Source organism: Neovison vison, chromosome 6, assembly GCF_020171115.1.
Source record: "Neovison vison isolate M4711 chromosome 6, ASM_NN_V1, whole genome shotgun sequence".
NCBI classification, from domain to species: domain Eukaryota; kingdom Metazoa; phylum Chordata; class Mammalia; order Carnivora; family Mustelidae; genus Neogale; species Neogale vison.
The window spans coordinates 82,212,655-82,232,570 of NC_058096.1; the positions used below are offsets into that span (position 1 = coordinate 82,212,655).

Below are 19,916 nucleotides of genomic sequence, written 5' to 3' on the forward strand. Positions count from 1 at the left end.
CCTTTTATATGACTGCATAACATTCCATTGTTTAGAGGTACTTTATCTTCCTTATTTATTCATCTGTCAATAGACATTTAGGTTGCTTCCATATCTTGGTTATTGTAAATAATGCTACAGTAAATGTAAGTGTACATATATCTTTTGAATTAGCACATGTCAAGGCTCATTTATAATTTTCTTTTTCTTTAGGTAAATATACAGTAGTGGAAATATTGGATCACAAGATGTTTCTATTTTTAGTTTTTTGAGGAACCTCCATACTATTCTCTACAGTGGCTGTACCAGTTTACATTCCTACCAATAGGGGACGAGGGTTCCTTTTTTTCCACATCTTGCTATTTGTTATTTCATGTCTTTTTGATACTAGCCATTCTGACAGATGATATCTCATTGTGGTTTGTATTTTCATTTCCCTGATAACCAGTAATGCTGAGCATTTCTTCATGTGTTTGTTGGCCATGAAGGTCTTCTTTAGAATGATGTCTGTTCAGGTCCATTGTCCATTTTTAATGAGTTTGGTTTTTTGTTTTTGTTCTTGGTTTTTGGTTTTGAATTGTATAAGTTCTTTATATATTTTGGGTATTAATCCCTTATCAGATGTAGCATTTGCAAAATCTTCTTTCATTCAGTAGGTTGTCTTTTTCTTTTATTGATGGTTTCTTTCACTGTGCAGAGCTTTTTATTTTGATGTAGTCCCAATAGTCCATTTTTGCCTATGTCAGACACATTACCGCCTGTGCTGTCTTCTAGGATTTTTGTGGTTTCAGGTTTCATATTAGGTCTTTACTCCATTTTGAGTTTGTTTTTTGTGTGGTGTTAGAAAGTGGTCCAGTTTCATCTTCTGCATGTAACTGTCCAGTTTTCCCTGGATGTCTCCCCCGACCCTGTTGCATATTCTTGCCTTCTTTGTCATGGATTAATTGGCCAAATAATTGTGGGTTAATTTCTGGGCTTTCTGTCTATTGCAGTTATCTATGTATCTATTTTTGTGCCAATACCATACTCTTTTAATTATTGCAGCTTTGTAATGTATCTTGAAACCTGTGTTTGTGGTGTCTCCAGCTTTATTTTTCTCCCTTAATATTGATTTGTCTATTTGGGGTCTTTTTATGGCTCTATGCAAATTCCACATTTCTCACTTTAAATGGAAAGCTAGAAATGGTTAAGCTTAGTGAGGAGGGCACGTCAAAAACCATGATATGTCCGACAATAGCCAAGTTATGGAAAGAGTCCAAATGTCTGTCCACTGATGAATGAATAAAGAAGGTGTGCATGTGTGTGTGTGTGCGCACGTGCGTGTGTAATGGAATATTACTCAGCCATCAGAAAGAATGAAATCTTGGGTGCCTGGGTGGCTCAGTGGGTTGATGCCTCTGCCTTCGGCTCAGGTCATGTTCCCAGGGTCCTGGGATTGAGCCCCACATCGGGCTTTCTGCTCAATGGAGAGCCTGCTTCTTCCTCTTCCTCTCTCTCTCTCTCTCTCTCTCTCTGCCTGCCTTTCTGCCTACTTGTGATCTCTGTCTGTCAAGCAAATAAATAAAATCTTAAAAAAAATGAAATCTTGCCATTTGCAATGATGTGGGTGGAGCTAGAGTGTATTATGATAAGTCAGTCACAGATAGACAAATACCATATGGTTTCAATCACGTGTGGAATTTAAGAAACAAAACAGATAAACATAGGGGAAAGGGGAAAAAAAGGTGGCGGTGGGGGCAGAAGCAAACCGTAAGAGACTCTTTCCTTTTTGTTTTTAAAGATTTTATATGGAAGTGATGAATCACTAAATTCTACAACTGAAACCAATTTTAATATGTATGTTAACTAACTAAAATTTAAATAAAAACTTGAAATCAGGAAACAAACAAACAGCCAAGATATGCCAAAAGCTAGGCCTCTTGTGCCAAACAGTTATCCAAGTTGTGGATGCAAAAAAAAAAAAAAATGCTCTTGATGGAAATTAAAAGTGTTACTCCAGTGAACACATGAGTGATAAGGAAGCAAAACAGTCTTAATGCTGATATGGAGAAAGTTTTAGTGGTCTGGATAGAATATCAAATCAGTCCCAACTGTTCCTTAAGCCAAAGGCCCATCCAGAGCAGGGCCCCAACTCTTCAGTACTATCTATGAAGGCTGGTAAAGGCATGAAGTTGTAGAAGAAAAGTTTGAAGCTAGCAGACGTTGGTTCATGACGTTTAAGAAAAGAAGCTATCTCTATAATATAAAAGAGCAAGATGAAGCCGCAAGTGCTGATGTCAAAGCTCTACAGCAAATTTGCAGAAGATCTAGCTAAGAAAAATAATGAAGGTGGCTACACAAAACAACAGATTTTCAATACAGAAAAAACAGCCTTCTATTGGGAAAAGATGTCACCTAGGACTTTTTTAGCTAGAGAGACGTCAAGGCCTGTTTTTAAAGCTTCAGAAAAAAAAAAAGCTGACTCTCTTGTAAGGGGCTAATGCAGCTGGTGATTTTAAGTTGAAGCCAACGCTTATTTATAATTTTGAAAATTCAAGAGCCCTTAAGAAGTATGCTTAATGTTTAATCTACTCTGCTTGTACTCTAGAAATGAAACAACAAAGCCTGGATGAAATTATATACATATATATACATATTTGTATTATATGCAATTTGTATATAATACATATTTGTATTATATGCAAATTATTCGTATTTGCATTATATACAATATGTATATAATATGTATATATACAAATATGTATATAATATGGTTTACTAAATATTTTAAGCCTATTGTTGATACTTATGGCTCAGAAAAAAATATTCCTTTCAAAATATGATTGCTCATTGACAATGCACCCAGTCATCTAAGAGCGCTAATGGACGTGTACAATTAGATTAATGTTTTCATGCCATCCACTCTGGAGCCCATGGATCAAGGAGTAATTTTGACTTTTAAGTCTTATTACTTAAGAAATACATTTTGTAAGGCTCTGGCTGCCATAGATTGTGATTGCTTTGATGGGCTTGGGAAAAATAAACAAAATTTTCAGGGGAAAGATTAAGATGCCATTAAGAACATTTGCGAATCACGGGAAGAGATCAAAATATAAACATGAACAGGAGTTTACAAGAAGTTGATTCCAAACTTCATGGATGGCTTTGAGGAGTTCAGGACTTCAGAAAGAAGTAACTGGTGTGCTGGAAAAAGCAAGAGAACTAGAGTTAGAAGTGGAACCTAAATATAAGACTGAATCACTATAATCTCAAGATAAAACTTTAGTAGATGAGTTGCTTCATATGGATGAGCAAAGAAACTGGCTTCTTGGGTTGGAATCTACTCTTGGTGAAGATGCTTGGAAGATTGTTGAAATGACAAAAAAGATTTAGAATATTATATAAAATTAGTTGCTAAAATGATGGGCATGATTTGAGGGGATTGACTCAAATTTTGAAAGAAGTTCTACTGTGGGTAAAATGCTATCAAACAGCATTGCATGCTACAGAGAAATCATTTGTGAAAAGAAGGGTCAATTGGCATGGCAGACTTCACTGCTGTCTTATTTTATGTCCTCTTTAGCATATTAAAGTCCTTTTGGAAACCTTCCTTTTTACTTACCTCCTCCAACTCCCAAATGTATAATCAGTCATCCTCAAAACCCCAGGGCAGCAGCTCTTTTTGCCCACTGGTCCTGTCCCCATGCTTTAATAAATCACCCTTTTTTCAAAAAAGAAAACAAAAATCACCTTTTTGCACCATAAAAAAAAAAAAAAAAGATACTGCTGCAATCATCCCAAACCTTCAGCAGCCATCACCCTGATCTGTTAGCAGGCCATCAACATGGAGGCAGCACCCTGCACCAGCAAAAAGATTGTGACTCACTGAAAATGCATATGATAGCATTTTTTAGCGGTAAAGTACTTTTAATTAAGATATATATGTTGTTTTTAAAGACATGATACTTCTGCACACTTAATAGACTATAGTGTAAACATAATTTTTAAAAGATTTTATGCATTTATTTGACAGAGAGAGACACAGTGAGACAGGGAACAGAAGCAGGGGGAGGGGGAGAGAGAGTAGCAGGGTTCCCACTGAGAAAGGAGCTGGATGCGGGGCTCAATCCCAGGACCCTGGGATCAAGACCTGACCTGAAGACAGATGCTTAACGACCGAGCAACCCAGGCGCCCCTTTTAACTAATTTTTAAAAAGATTTTATTTGAGAGAGAGATGGTGAGAGAAAGCACAACCAGGGAAGAAAGTGAGAAGCAGGTTTCCTGCAAGCAGGGAGCCCAATGTGGGGCTCTATACCAGGATCCTGGAATCATGACCTGAGCCGAAGGCAGACGCTTAAAACAACTGAATCACCCAGGCGCCCCTAAATGTAACTTTTATATGCACTAGAAAACCAAACAATTCATTTGATTCACTTTATTGTGAAGTTTGCTTTATTGTGATGGTCTGGAACCAAATCTGCAATGTCTCCAAGTTATGCCTGTATAAGTCTTGCACTCCTTTTATAAATTTTTTCTAAGTATTTTATTATTGCTGATGTTATTATGAGTAGGATCATTTTCTTAATTTTATTTTTGTGATTGACTACCATTAGTATATAGTCATAACACTGATTTTTGCATATGGATCATATATCCTCTGTCCTGTGACATTGATGAACCTGTTTGTTCATCAGCCTGTTTGGGGTGTGTGTGTGTGTGTGTGTGTGTGTGTGTATTCTTTCAGATTTTCTGTGTGGAGGATGTTTCTGTCTAGAGGAGTTTCCAATATTCCAACTCCTTTTACCCCTGCTCATTTAGTTGTCATTACCCTTACAACTTTCAGTCTTCATACTTAAAAAACCACCAGGCCTTTAGTTCCTCCAATACTATTCTAACTCCTCACTCTTCTGCTTAGACTACTCATCTCTCTGCAGCTATGTATCTTCCTTCATATTTCACAAAGGAAATCAATGTTATAAACACATCCTTTACTATGAATTAAATGATGCTCAAATTTCAGACCTCTTCACTCGGCAGCTCCTTTTAAGGTTCTCAGAGGGCCCCTAGCAATAGTAGGATGACCTAATTGTAATTGGTTAAAATTCTTTCTTTTTCCAGTCTGATTTCCCCTTTCTTAAACTTCTGATGTTGGTGTGCCAGTGGAGTAGTCACAAGCATTTTGTGAATCTGAGTAAGGGAAAATTGAGTTGGGAATACACTATTAAAGTTGCCATTTGGAAAGACATTTTAAAATGTTTCAATAATACAAGCACGATATCACAGATGAAAAATTTGGGTATATGTGAATTTTTAAAAAATTAATGGAATAAAAACAATGAAGATTAATTTAAGCATAGAAATTATTTTGACAAAATATTATAACTTTTTTTCAGATTATATTACAGGTGAATTCATTAAGAGAAAGAAATATTTTCAATTAAATATTGAATGGATTATTTCATAATCCATTTACTGAAATGAAGTTAATTATTCAAATACACTGAAGAAAGATTTAAGTGTCTTGCTGATTTACAAAAGCTACTATCTCTGAATACAACGTAAAAATCATACGATGTCAAGGGCATCTAAGATAGATTAGTTTATGAGCTTCCTCATTTCAAAGTCAATTTAAGCCTAGTCATTTTCTTTCTTTCTTTCTTTCTTTCTTTCTTTCTTTCTTTCTTTCTTTCTTTCTTTTTTTCTTTCTTTCAGATTTTATTTATTTATTTGACAGAGAAAGATCACAAGTAGCAGAGAGGCAGGCAGAGGAGGGTGGGAAGCAGGCTCCCTGCTGAACAGAGAGCCCGATGTGGGGCTCGATCCCAGGACCCCGAGATCATGACCTGAGCCGAAGACAGGGGCTTAACCCACTGAGCCATCCAGGCGCCTTGCCTAGTTATTTTCTAAAACACTTGAAATGTTCCTAATCTTATAATCATATAAAGAAATTTGATAAGTTTTTTCCAAATTGGACAATGTATAGTATTTACATATTGTTATCAATAGTGAACTATAAAGCTGAAAGAATTTCAAAATTATGAATTATAAAAAACTAATGGCTATGCTAGATGAAAAGGTACATAATTTTTATATTTTCTCCACATAAAGTATTATATAAAATGGTTCTCATATGAACAAGAGCATGAATACTAAAATTGCAAATAGGATGCCTGGGTGGCTCACATAGGTTAAGCTGGTTAAGTTGGGCTCTGTACCCAGCACAGAGTCTGCTCTAGATTCTTCCTTCTCCCCCTCCCACTACCCCCACTCGTGCATGGTACCCAGGCTCACTCTCTAAAAATAAATAAATAAAATCTTAAAAAAATAAAAGGTATTATAGAGCTGTTACTTAGTAGGAAATTATATTATTTTCCTATATTTTGTGATATTAGTGGAATTCATCAACATTAAAATTTTTTTTAAGATTTTTTTTTTTAATGTATTTATTTGACAGAGAGAAATCACAAGTAGATGGAGAGGCAGGCAGAGAGAGAGAGGGAAGCAGGCTCCCTGCTGAGCAGAGAGCCCGATACGGGACTCGATCCCAGGCCCCTGAGATCATGACCTGAGCCAAAGGCAGCGGCTTAACCCACTGAGCCACCCAGGCGCCCCTAAAATTTTTATGTGTAATGATTTTTCTCATTCTATAGATAATTGCACACTTTTAAACCAATTTATAGACATCTTTTTTTTTTTTTTTTAAAGAGAGAGAGAGTAGGGGTGCAGAGGGACAGGGGGAGAGAATCTTGTAGGTTCCACACCTAGCGTGGGTGGGGCTCAATCTCACAACCCTGAGATCATGACCTAAGCCTAAATCAAGTCAGTCACTTAGCTCAGCCCAGCTGAGCCACTCAGGTGACTCATGTAGATATTATTCTTGTATTCTGTTTTTTAAGAAAGCTCTCCTTCCACTCACCACTAGTCGTATAAGATTTAGGCTCCACAGAACATGGATCTTCTTATGGCTAACAAGCTTGAATTTTCTGTTTTCTGCCTATCTTCTTACAGAAGCACCTGCATACACATTCAGTCTTTTTTTCTGTTAAATATCCTTGTAAGCCCTGACCCCCATCCACATGGCTTATTTTCAGTACCTGCCTTACGCCAAACCATTAGCCCCTTGACCTTGACTTAGTTCATAGCTCTTCTCTCCCTGTCTTACCAGTTTTAGCATCTCTCTTAGCTTCCAGCTCTGCATGCTGAGTGAGGCATCCCCTGTGACTTCTGATCACTCAGATGGACCTTAGTTACCAATAGAATGACACCACCCTTTTTCCTGACAAAGGCTACTCTTTCAGCCTCTATCCTATCTCTGTCTTTTCTAGGACTTCACAAGAAATTCACTGCATCTCTTGTCTGTGTTTTTAGCCTCTGACTGTACATGTCTTGTTACTCAGTTGTGTGCACGCTTAGGTATCTCCTATCTTAACAAACCATTCTACTCTGCATTTTCCTCCTTCTCTTCTTGCCACTTATGTCAAGGTACTTGACTGCTGGTATCACCTGTTTTGTCACTTCTACTTTTTTGCCCTGTCTTTCCTACCTAATGCCTCTCTCTGAGATCACCAGAGGCCTCCTTAATACCAGACACAGTGGACTCTGTTCAGCGTTTATCTGAAGGTTTAAACACTGACCACTACTTTTTTGTTTAAATTCTTGTATTTCCTGGATTTCAGATATTATTCTTTTGGTTTTTCTTCTCTTTTACTCCCTAGTCTTTTTTGAGGCATTCTTTTCTGTTTTAGTCCCATAAACGTTAGTGTTGTCCAGTGTTTTATCCTCAGCCCTTCTCGTTTCTTCATTCCTCCACCTGGGTGATCTATTATTTTTACTCATTTATTCATTCATCAGTATTTGTTGAGCGTATACTGTGTGGTAATACTGTGCTAGGTGTTTGGGAAACTGTGATGAATAAAACAGATTTAGTCTCTGCATCATAGATTCAGTCCATCCAGGAAGATGATTATTATCATTATTTTTTAAAAGATTTTATCCATTTATTTGACAGAGAGAGACAGTGAGAGAGGAAACACAAGCAGGGGAAGCAGGAGAGGGAGAAGCAGGCTTCCCTCCGAGCAGGGAGCCTGATATAGGGCTTGATCCCAGGACCCCGGGATCATGACCTCAGCCGAAGGCAGATGCTTAACAACTGAACCACCCAGGTGCCCCCAAGAAGATAATTATTAACCAAATAATTATAATTCTGTGTCTTCAGTCACCACTTTTTTTGCTAATAACTCCCAGATCTATGCCTGAATCTTTTTTGACTATTAGGTAAATTATACCCAGGACATAATAAAATCACTGAGATTGCAAAAAATCTGCGATTACTTTGAACTGTGACATTTCATGAAGCAAAAGCACTGTATCAATCACTTTAAAAGGTATTCGATATTGTTACCCCAGGTTTCATACAGCATGGAGAACCATGGTATATAGCAAGAATACTGTCTATGCATCTGAGATTCTCATTTTGTCTCTGTGGTTATGTCTCACTTTGACCTAATTTTCTTCACTAAGTATTTACTGTTAATGAATTTAAAACATTAATTGAATTAATGTGTGTGGAAAAGTTAGCTGTCTTTATAGTTAAAATAATGAAAATGAGTTGGGGTGACCATATTTTCCTGGGATATTCCCAGTTTATATCTGTCATCTCGAAGAATACAAATAACACCTTCTTTTATGTTCAAAATTGTCTCCATTTAGACAGTAGGTTATATGGTCATTCTCAAACCATTTTTCAAAGAAAACCATTTTTTTTCAAAGAAATATTTGTTGTTATCCTTGCTATATTAAAAATCCCTAATTTTTTTAAACTGTTTTACAGTCAAAGATTGGTGGAGTACAAATATTTCTGGAATAAGACTCTTTCATTACTTACTTTTACTAAAAGGGAGCTAACCAGTATTAAAAATGAAGTATATGATAATTTTCAAAACTGGACTTCACTGAAAGGAGAAGTTTTTCTACAAATTAAATCCATAAGTGAAACAGCCTTTACAGGTTTGTTGTATATATTTAGAATGTAATCATCTTTTTTTTTTCTTTGCTATATGGTACATAAGTAACGAGATAATACTTATACTTCATTTTATGTGATGGGACTTATGATCAACCTTTGAATTTGTTGGGGTTTGTAAACTAGGTAGTCCTTATGACTTCTTTGAACCCTAAAATTCAATAATTATAGGCTGATCTAAAATAAACCAGATACATCTATCTTGAGCTGTGACCAGAAGTCTGTTTATTACCCTTAAATGTGCCAATTTGTATTTTAAAACTTTTTCTTCTGTTCTTGATTTAGTATGTCATGTTGGATCAGCCTTCCCTCAAATAACTGATAAATTCTGGATAGAATAACTACTTAAAAACATTGGAGAGTGACCAAAGTCAAGCACATAACAGAGGGAATGTCAAATATTGAAAGAAGTCATATTACTAAGTGAAAGAAGCCAATCTGAAAAGGCTACATGATATATGATTCCAAATAAATGACATTCTCAAAAGGGTAAAACTATAGATATAGTAAAGGAATCTGTTTTTGCCAGGGTGTGAGGGAAGGGTGAATACGTTGAGCATGGGAGATTCTTAGAGCAATGAAAATACTTTGTATGATACTATAATGGTGGATACATGTCATTATACATTTGTCAAAACCCATAGAATGTAAACACCAAGAGTGAATTCTAATATAAACTAAGGATTTGGGGGGAATTGTGATATGTGAGTTATAGGTTCATTGATTGTAAGAAATGTCACACTCTGGTGCAGGATTTTGATGATAGGAGAGGCTATTCATGTGTGGAGACAGAGGTTATATGGAAATGCTCTGTACTTTCTGCTTAAGTTTTCTATGAACCTAAAGCTGAAGCATTTTTCTAAAAGGCTATGAATTTTTTGTTGTTGTTGTTGTTAAAGGAAGAAAATGGAACTGGGTGAATTCCTTAGGGTTTTGTTTTTATTTTTTGTTTGTTTGTTTAAGACTATTAGATTGAGGGCAGGTACAGTGTGTTCCATGCCAGAAAGCTAAAACTCTGATAGAAATCTATAGTCTTTTGGCTTGAAGATTGGAGAACACAGATTAAGGCAGCCTCTGAGAAAGCATTTTCCAGAAAAGAGATGATCAGAGAGGGAGAGCTCAGAGTTTGCATATAAGCTCTTTCTAATCTTTGGCCTATTCCTGAAATACATGTGCACAGGGAAGACTTGAAACAGCCCATCAAAGACCAAGATAATTGATATTTTCACTGCTGCTTGTCCAAGAGGAGATATATTTTATAGTTCGAGTTCAGCCAAGTTAACTGTGTATTAAAATAAAGCAATGTCAAAATAACTACCCTTTAGAGGAACATAACAGAATTCAAGGTCTCATAACATAACATCCCCAATGTTCAGGATATAACCCCAAATTTTTTTATCTGGGAAGAAACAAGAAAACATGGCCCATACTCAAGAGATTAGATAGTAAGCAGAGACCTACCCTGACTTGATCCAGATGATAGAAATAACTAATCAAGATTTCAAATTACCTATTAATTATATTCAGTGACATAAAGGTAAATAAGCTAGTATGAATGAAAAGATAGAATATCTCAGCAGGAAACTATTAAACATTAGATATTCAAGAATGGAAAAATACAATATCTGAAATAAAAGTTTACTAGATAGACTTCTATAGCATATTGTGATTATAGAAAAAAAACCAGTGAATTTAAGATAGATCAGTAGAAATTATTCATTTTGAAGAAGAGAGATAAACATTGAAAAGAAGTGAACAGAACCCCAGGGCCCTTGTAATGGATTAAATGTAGTATAAGTGATAAATATGGGTAAGTATTATTAAAGTCTTTTTTCCTTCTAATTAAAAAAATTGTATATTCTTATTTAAAGTAGGAATTATTATATGTGGGTTTTATAAAGTATGATTTAACTTATGACAGCTAGAACATAAAGGATAGAGGGAAGGAGTAAATAGATCCAAATGGTTGCACTTCTTTTGTATTTTATGTGATATGATGCAATATATAGTATATGTAGACTAAAAAGGATATATAACTCATAAAGCAACGACTAACCAATAAATACAAAAAGATAAAGCTAAAAAGATAATAAATAAACTAAAAAGTAACTTTTCTAAAGGTCTCCAAACAGTGGAGAATTAATGTCACCTGTCTCTAAGATTTATTATGTATTATGGCATCTGGATCATCAATAGATCAGTGGAATAAAATATCCAGGTAAATGATCCTATTTGTATGATTATTTCACTTTTGACAGATGTGCTAAAATAATCCAGTGGGAGAAAGAAAGTCTTTCAACAAATCGTAATAGAACAACTGAATACCTATATGGGAAAATATACCTCAAGACCTACATTACATTGTACATGAGATTAATTCAAGCTAAATCATAGAACTAAATATAAAAGCTAAAAATATCAAAGAAATAGAGCAAAATGTCTTCATGAATTGGTAGTAAGCGAAGGTTTCTTGGATAGGGCAAAGAAGTAAGAAAAAGACCAAAAATTGATGTGTTAAACTTTATCAAAATTAAAAACTTATTCATCAAAAGATGCCATTAAGAAAACAAATAGGTCAGCCACAGACAGAAGAAATATTTTTTAAAAATATGTGACAAAAAACTGCTGTCCAGCCTACATAAAGAACACCAACAAATCAGTAATAATAGGACAAAAAAATCCAATCAAAAATGGCCAAAAGATTTGAACAGACACTTCATAAGGAAACATGTACAAATGACCAATAAGGAGATGAAAAAGCACTCAGTGTTACTGTTCAAAAGGGAAATGTAATGTCAAGAGTACATACCCACCAAATTGGCTAAAATGAAAAAGATTTAAAACAACAAATGCTGGTGAGGAAGGAAAGCAACTGAAACTCTTATGCAGATTGGTTCAAGTATAAAATATTATAGCCACTTTGCAAAAAGATCTGACAGGTATTTTTTATAAAACTAAATATACATATATCCAATGATTCTTGAAATTCTTCTCTTTGGTATTTATGCCCCACCTCCCGGCAAGTAAAAACGTATGTCCACACATTTATCCTAAAGAAGTATTCCTGGTGGCAGCCTTGTAGCCTTAAAATAAGGGAAGAAAATTAATGTTCTTATAGTTTAAATAAATTTGTTCATATATAACTAATACATTAAATAAATTTATATATATAAATTTAGACCCACATGAATATGCTGCACTGATTTTTCCTGGTGTGGTATTCCATTTATTTATTTATTTAATATTTTTTAAAAATTTAAATTCAATTATTTAATATATAATGTATTATTGGTTTCAGAGGTAGAGGTCAGTGATTCAACAGCCTTACGTAATACCTAGTGCTCATTACATCACATGCCTTCTTTAATGTCCATCACCCATTTACCCCATGCCTCCATCTGCCTCCCTCCAGCATTCTTCAGGCTGTTTCCTATAATTAAGAGTCTCTTGTGGTTTGTCTCCCCTCTGGTTTGTCTTTTTTCATTTTCTCTTCTCTTCCCCTGTGATCCTCTGTTTTGTTTCTTAAATTCTGCTTATCAGTGAGATCATATGTTTCTCATCTTTCTCTGATTGACTTATTTCACTTAGCATAATACTTTCTAGTTCCATCCACATCATTGGAAATGGCAAGATTTCATTTTTCCTTTTTTTTTTTTAAGGATTTTATTTATTTATTTATTTGACAGATGGAGGTCACAATTAGGCAGAGAAGCAGGCAGAGAGAGAGGAGGAAGCAGGATTCCCACTGAGCAGAGAGCCCGATGTGGGGCTCCATCCCAGGACCGTGGGATCATGACCTGAGCCAAAGGCAGAGGCTTTAATCCATTGAACCACCCAGGTGCCCCAAGATTTCATTTTTCTGATGGCGGAATAGGATTCCATTGTATGTATGTATGTATGTATATATATGTATGTATGTACGCATGTATATGTGTGTGTGTGTGTGTGTGTGTGTGTGTGTGTATACCACATCTATTTTATGCATTCATCTGTCGATGGACATCTTGGCTCTTTCCATAGTTTGGCTATTGTGGACATTGCTTCTAAAAACAATGGGGTGCAGGTACCCCTTCTGGTCCCTACATTTGTGTCTTTGGGGTAAATACCCAGTAGTGCAATTGCTGGGTCTTAGGGTAGCTCTATTTCCAACTTTTTGTAGAACCTCCATACTGTTTTCTAGAGTGGCTGTACCAGCTTGTATTCCCATCAACAGTGTATAGGGAAGGTTCCCCTTTCTCCATATCTGACTTGTTAATTTTAGCTATTCTGACTGGAGTGAGGTGGTATCTCATTGTGGTTTTGATTTGTATTTCCTTAATGCTAAGTGATGTTGAGCATTTTTTCATGTGTCTGTTGGCCATTTGGATGTCTTGTTTGGAGAAATATCTGTTCATGTCTTCTGCTCATTTCTTGACTGTATTTTTTGTTCTTTGGGTGTTGAGTTTGATAAGTTCTTTATAGGTTTTGGATACTAGCCCTTTATCTGATAAACATATTTATTAGTATATAATTAATATATTAAATATATTTATATATAAATTTAGACCCATGTAAGTATGCTAAACTGATTTTTGATGAAGGTAAGTAAGCCATTCAGTTGGAGGAAGGACAGCTAGAAAATCTTTGGGACCTAAGATTCTCAGACTTGAACTAAAAGCACGATACATAAAAGGAAAAATTGATAAATAGAACCTCAACAAAATTAAATTTTGCTCTGTAAAAGACCCTGTTAAGAGGATGAAAAGGCAAGTTACAGATTAGAAGATATTCGTGGATCAGCCAAAGGACTTTAATCTGGAATACATGAAAAACTCTCAAAACTCTACATTTTAAATAAACAGACTAATTAGGAAATAGGTAAAATATGTCAGGAAAAATTTGATCAAAAAAGTATATATAGGTGGAAAAAAGACGTGAAAAATTGTTTAAAATCATTAACCATTTAGGGAAATGCAAATTATAATGAAATGAAAAACACATCTATTAGAATGTCTGAAATCATAGAGGTTTCTTAAAAACATAATGACCTAAAATAATTTTAAGTCCATGTGGCTAATAGGACTAAGAACAACTGAAAAATCTTATCAAGATAAATTGATTGTATAAGACTAATACTAGTAATTGTGCTTTCATTAGCTAACATTATATAATACTTATTCTAAATCTAAAAACCTGTATTAGCTTTACACTTTGATGATATTGCAAGCATTTTAAATGATAAATACTTTTTAAAAAAAATACCAGCTTTTATTTGTGATCTACATGGATATGTCCTTTTGGGGTGATTTGATTATGTATGGCATAGTTCTTCAGTTGAAAAGTTGACATAAAAAAATGAAACATTTTTATAAAAGTAAAATAACCTCCTAATTCACAATCCTAATTCCTTTGTCCTAACACAGTTGCTTTCATTTTCCCATTTTATCTTTAGTCCATCACATGCTCATTTTTGGCATATTTATAATCACAATATACATGCCAATAAATATTCTAAAATATAGTGTTATTGGCTGGATTTTGTCACTTCCCCAAATTCATATATCGAAGTCATAATCCCTCAGAATATAACTGTATTTGGAGTTAGGGTCTTTAAAGAAATAAATGTAAGTGGGTGGGCTCTAATCTATTGTGATTGGTGTTATTTATAAAAAAGAAGAAATTTGGAAACAGACACCCACAGAGGGAAGAGTCATTTACAATCCAAGAAGAGAGGCCTGGAACAGCTCTGTCCTTTGTGGTCCTCAGAAGATACCAAAACAGCTGATACCTTATCTCAGACTTCTTAGCCTCTAGAACTGTGAAAAACATTAATCTCTGTTTATGGTCTATGGTCCTTTGTTACAGCAGTCCTAACAAATTAATAAATATCATGAACCACATACACATTGCACAATTTTATTCAAGATACTTTGAAAGATTTACACATTAAAATTTAGGTTTAAATCAAAGTCAAAACAGTATTCCTAGAAAAGGCATTGCTTAATATTTTCTTGCTGACAAAGTATGTTTATTATTGAATAGCAGATATGAGTGAAATATTTCTTACCCCTCTAATGAGTTGCTTTCTCTTTATGTAATCAAGATTTTTAAGTTCAAATGTTCATGGATTAGGTTTTCTTAAACCAAAGCACATCTATTTTAATAAGAGAAATTTCAGGAAAAAATCCTTTATTGTAGAATCACCACACTAAATGTAGAATATTTTAAGTGTATAATCAATTTGCTTCCATTCTCAAAGTAACTTTTGATTGGCTAGCTCTTGAACTTTTAAAATTCAAGTTCTGAATTAGTCTTAGAAATATAGTCCACATTTTTCATAAACTTGAAGAAATTGAGGATAGAATAGGCCTGTTTGCATAGCCTATTAAACACACACAATTGCTTATGTGTTTTTATTGCGTGTGTTTTCATGTGCTTATGTGTTTTTATCTAGTCTGACATTAAATAATCTGGGGCTCAGAATTCTTGCCTATGAAATGAAGGGTAAAAAAATATTCAGGATATTCAACCAGTATATCAGAAACTAGAAGTTTTTTTCAGAAATGAATTTACTCATTTGGTAAGTATGTAGTGAGCTGCTATTATTTCTAGGACATCATGGTAGAAATTATGGGTGTAATAAAAAAATAAGCAAGGTATTATCTCTGGCCTAAAATAATTTATATTCAAATAGTAGGTCATATGTAAACATATGATCAGTGCAGTAAAAAATGGTGTAAACTGGTGCAAGTTCCTGGAAGATTTAGGTCACTTCCAGATTGCATCAGACAAGATTTCTAGGCCCTGGTAGCATATAAGCAGTGGCAGGCCAAATGAATGAGGTTAGGATAACCTTCTTCATGGGGGTGCCGAGACAGGGGAAATACAAGATGGGTACAATGACCAGAATAGGTTAACCTGGTAAAGGTCATAACTTCTGAACTCCAAACTGGGACACATGGCTGACAGTTATGAAGTTATAGAATGATGAAGGTAGGATTGAATATTTGACAGCAGGATTGCCAAACAACAAGGGATGTGTAATTTGCCAGGGATGAGTTAATTCACCTTCATTGAGTTTACTCTCCTAATTTCATGTTAGAAACAGCTCCTGTTAGTTTGGAAATCTTGCTGTACTTTTCCATGTGTTAGAATATATTTCACAAATAAATTTGTATCACAGATTCTTATTCTTTTAATGTCAGATAGAAAGTCATGTTGACATGAGTAGTTATTTTAGAGACAGAGAATAGTGTACACTTACAGAGTCAGCCTGCTAACCTAAGCAGTATCATTCTGGCAAATGAAAAATAGGTGACAGCATGTGCAGACTCCTCTGCCGTGTCATTCTGACTTAAACATAGATATGATTAGGATATTATATAATTTATTCAGCATAAGGAGCCACCTTTATGGATACAGAAGTACCCAAGACTTTTTAGGTGTGAAGAAAAACTGCAACCTCCATATTTTTAAAACTCTCTTCTTTTAAAATCTTATGCACTAGTGGGTTAGCAGTTTTCCTTATACAAATGGGTGGATATCCATAAGTATTTAGAAGCATACAGTTTTTCTTAGGAAAAAGATTCCCATATAAATAATCATTCATTAGAATATAGTAGAACCTTACTTATTTGATCTCTGTCAGGTTATTTCTCCAGGTTTTCCATTTTTTTCAAGATTTTATTTATTTGAGAGAGAGAGTGAGAGAGAGAACATTAGTGGAGTAAGGGGCAGAGGGAGAAGCAGACTCCCCGCTGAGCAGGGAGCCCAATGTGGGGCTTGATCCCAGGACTCGAGGATCATGACTTGAGCCAAAGATGAATGCTTAACCAACTGAGCAACCCAGTCACTCCACCAGCTTTTCCATTTTGAGCAATAGTTAAAAGCGAACAAGATGCTAGATTCCTTGTGCTCATGCCCTAGATCTGTCTTAAAGATCATGTTTTCTTTTAGACATACTCTTCACCCACAAGAGATATTTTGCTTTTCTCTCCTTGGACCACATTCCTAATCCTATTCATCACCATCCTTTAAGGCATGTTCTCTTCTCTGTACTCTGTCTTGCCTACCACTTTACTTCTCCTATAACCACTTGCCAGTCATATTGCCTCTGCTGTCATGTCTGTTTGATGGATCTCTGATTCTGGTTTTCAATTGCCCCTGTGGCTGCTATTTCTGCCATGGTGGTTCCAAGACCAAGTCAAACTCATCTGATACCCAGTCACTTGCTAAACCCATCACATGGCCCAGAATAAGCTAATCAAGGAAGGGGATGCCAAGTGAATTATCTGAAGAAGCAGACTGTTCAGATTTTCATGTAGACCATATCTTCATCAATTCAAATTAATTGTGGTTGTACAAATTTTATAGTATTTTATCATTATTGTGTGGTTCTTTAAATATTTTAATACTGGTTTAAGACAATAGTGCTGAGGAGACTGATTAAAGGAGAGCTTGATAATTATTCTGAAGGATAATATGCTCCATGCATTTCTCACAAAATTGTATAAAACTAGCACATTTAAATCTACATAATGCTATGAAGGCATATTTTTATTAAGTTTAATCTAGGTAGATAGAATAATGACAAGTGATTGCTATAATGAAATTCTGGTCTCATTTTGAAGGCACAGAGTATTATTAAAATCATTAAGGTATATTAACTAATACTTTCTGTCCATAAATTTATTAGTTTTAGACACTGCATATTTTTATTCCTCTCCATCGCTACTGCCTTTCTTCATAATTTGTATAGAATGTACCCTAGTTACTCCCCTAGAAATGCCACCCGACTAGCTCATGCTAGCACATTTTAAATTTACTTTTCTCAATCATGTTGCCAAGAAAACAATTTCAATAAAACTCGGAACATGATGCAGATATTGTGTTATTCATTTATGTATTTGAGAAGCAAGACGGATTGCCATTTATTACAATTTAAAGGCTGAACTACTAAAAGTTTTCATGCATCATTTAGCAATATAATCCTTTTTATTTCTTTTTTCAGAATAACTACTAAATTTAAATTTTTTGGTTAGGTGTCACTATGCCGACAGAAAAGTCATCTTGACTTTCAACTATTAATTTTCTAAAAGGAAATAATCATTCTATGGGGAAATGATTTGTGATTCAATTTTGTCTATTTGGAAACTTTGAATCTTCCTTACAGAAATAGAGATACTAAAGAAAAGTTTGACAGTGTCCCAGAGAAAAAAGATATGCCTTGAAGAGGAAATGAAAAATCTGAAATTATTGTCAGATGCAGCCACATTGAGGTCTCAGCAGATTCAGACATCCAAACAACAGGAAGTAAACTTGCAAACCAGATGCCATGACTTGCAAAAAGAAGTACTAGGTAAAAGATAATTGTTTTTTGCTGTTGTTAGCAACTAGCCATAATAAAATCTTGCCTTAATTAGTTTCTGTTGCAAATATGCCTAATTACTAGTAACTATGTCAATAATTGTGTCTGTGATCCGTGTTTACTATCTTCCCTTCCCATTCTGCTATTTAGAGTGATGAGACTTAAGTTATATGCCTCCCGTTCTTAAATTGTACAAATAGTCTCCTGAGTTTTCCTACATTTAAGTCATTAATACATGTAAGATGTGTTTTTCGTATGGTGTGAGATGTGGAGGTCTAATTTTATTCTTTCCAAGTGGATAACCAATTGTATCAGTATTATATATTAAATAATCCATCCTTTCCACTGAATAGTACTATCATCTGTCGTATGTTAAAATTTTATATATGCTAATAACATTGATTACTGTGTTCTCTGTTCTGTTCCACTAATTTATTTAAAATACCAGTAATACATATTCATTTGAATGTAGTGACTTAATAGCATATTCTCATAGCTGGTAAGTCTTTTCTCCCTCCACCATTCTTTTTAAATATATGTTTGGAGTTATTCTTTGATTTGAACTTTTTAAGATCCTTTATTTACTTCTAACCCAAAGACTCTAAATAGTTATCTAGTAAACTCTTTCTCCTCCAGTCTTTATACTTTTATTACAGATTCACAAGCAGTTATTCTTCCACATAAACATTAAGGCAATTCATTTAATTCTAATCCCATCGGGGATTCTAGCTGGAATTACATTATATTTATATAGTAAATTTTGGAGAATTGACATTTTAGTGATAGCCTTTTTAATATTATCAAATCTTCTCATTCAAGAATATAATATGTCCTTTCATTTCTTTAAATTTGTTTGTTTTGTTTTCAAATGATTTCATAGTTTTATTTGAATGTTTCTTTGTCATGCTTGTTTAATTTATCACTATCATGGTTTTGCATCTACTATAAATGGGATATTTTTTCTATTTCAGCCTCTTAATGTTTGTTTTTTTGTTTGTTTGTTTGTTTGTTTGTTTTATGGCATAAGAAGGTGTTTTTATTATAGCACAGGGACAGGACCATGGGCAGAAAGAGCTGTATGGGGATTGTGAGGAGTAACAGGTTCTATACCCTTTAGTTAGTAGGAGTTAGGGATAGTCTGTAAGGAATTTGTGCATGTTAAAAGCAAGGTCTCCAGGATATTGGAGGGCTTGCTATTATTAAGATAAGGTTGCTTTAGTCTTCAGTGAAACATCAACGGTAAGGCAGCCATGACTTCCTTGAGGAATGTCACACTCTGCATGTCTCAGGGATTTATCAGAGGGCTGCCAGTTTAAGGAGAATATTTTAGTGCATTTCTCTTGCCTTTGTTCTCCTCATCATTTATCTTGTGAACAATTATGACCCTTAAATTTTTCAGGTTGCTGAGGGTGAAAGATTTTTATCATCTGTAACTTTTTCCTGATGAATACGGGCGTAGAGATGTCCCTACCTAGGAGTCAACATTAGTCAGTTGGAGATATAGGAGTTATGAAAGGCAGAGACAGCTGAATCCAAGGTAGACAGCCTATATGAATCTTCTTGAGTAGAAAGGATCATCTGTCAGCTTG

The 19,916-nt window shown here is 34.7% G+C and overlaps 1 protein-coding gene across 4 annotated transcripts in view; it reads left to right on the plus strand.

Moving 5' to 3' along the window:
• Positions 1 to 19,916, plus strand: part of LEKR1 (leucine, glutamate and lysine rich 1) — a 186,668-nt gene that overhangs the window by 79,581 nt on the left and 87,171 nt on the right. For all 4 annotated transcript variants that reach the window (XM_044251661.1, XM_044251664.1, XM_044251665.1 and 1 more), the window contains 2 exons: positions 8,790 to 8,965; positions 18,133 to 18,318. In XM_044251661.1, the coding sequence (XP_044107596.1) occupies positions 8,790 to 8,965; positions 18,133 to 18,318 (362 nt within the window). The remainder of the gene's footprint in view (positions 1 to 8,789; positions 8,966 to 18,132; positions 18,319 to 19,916) is intronic.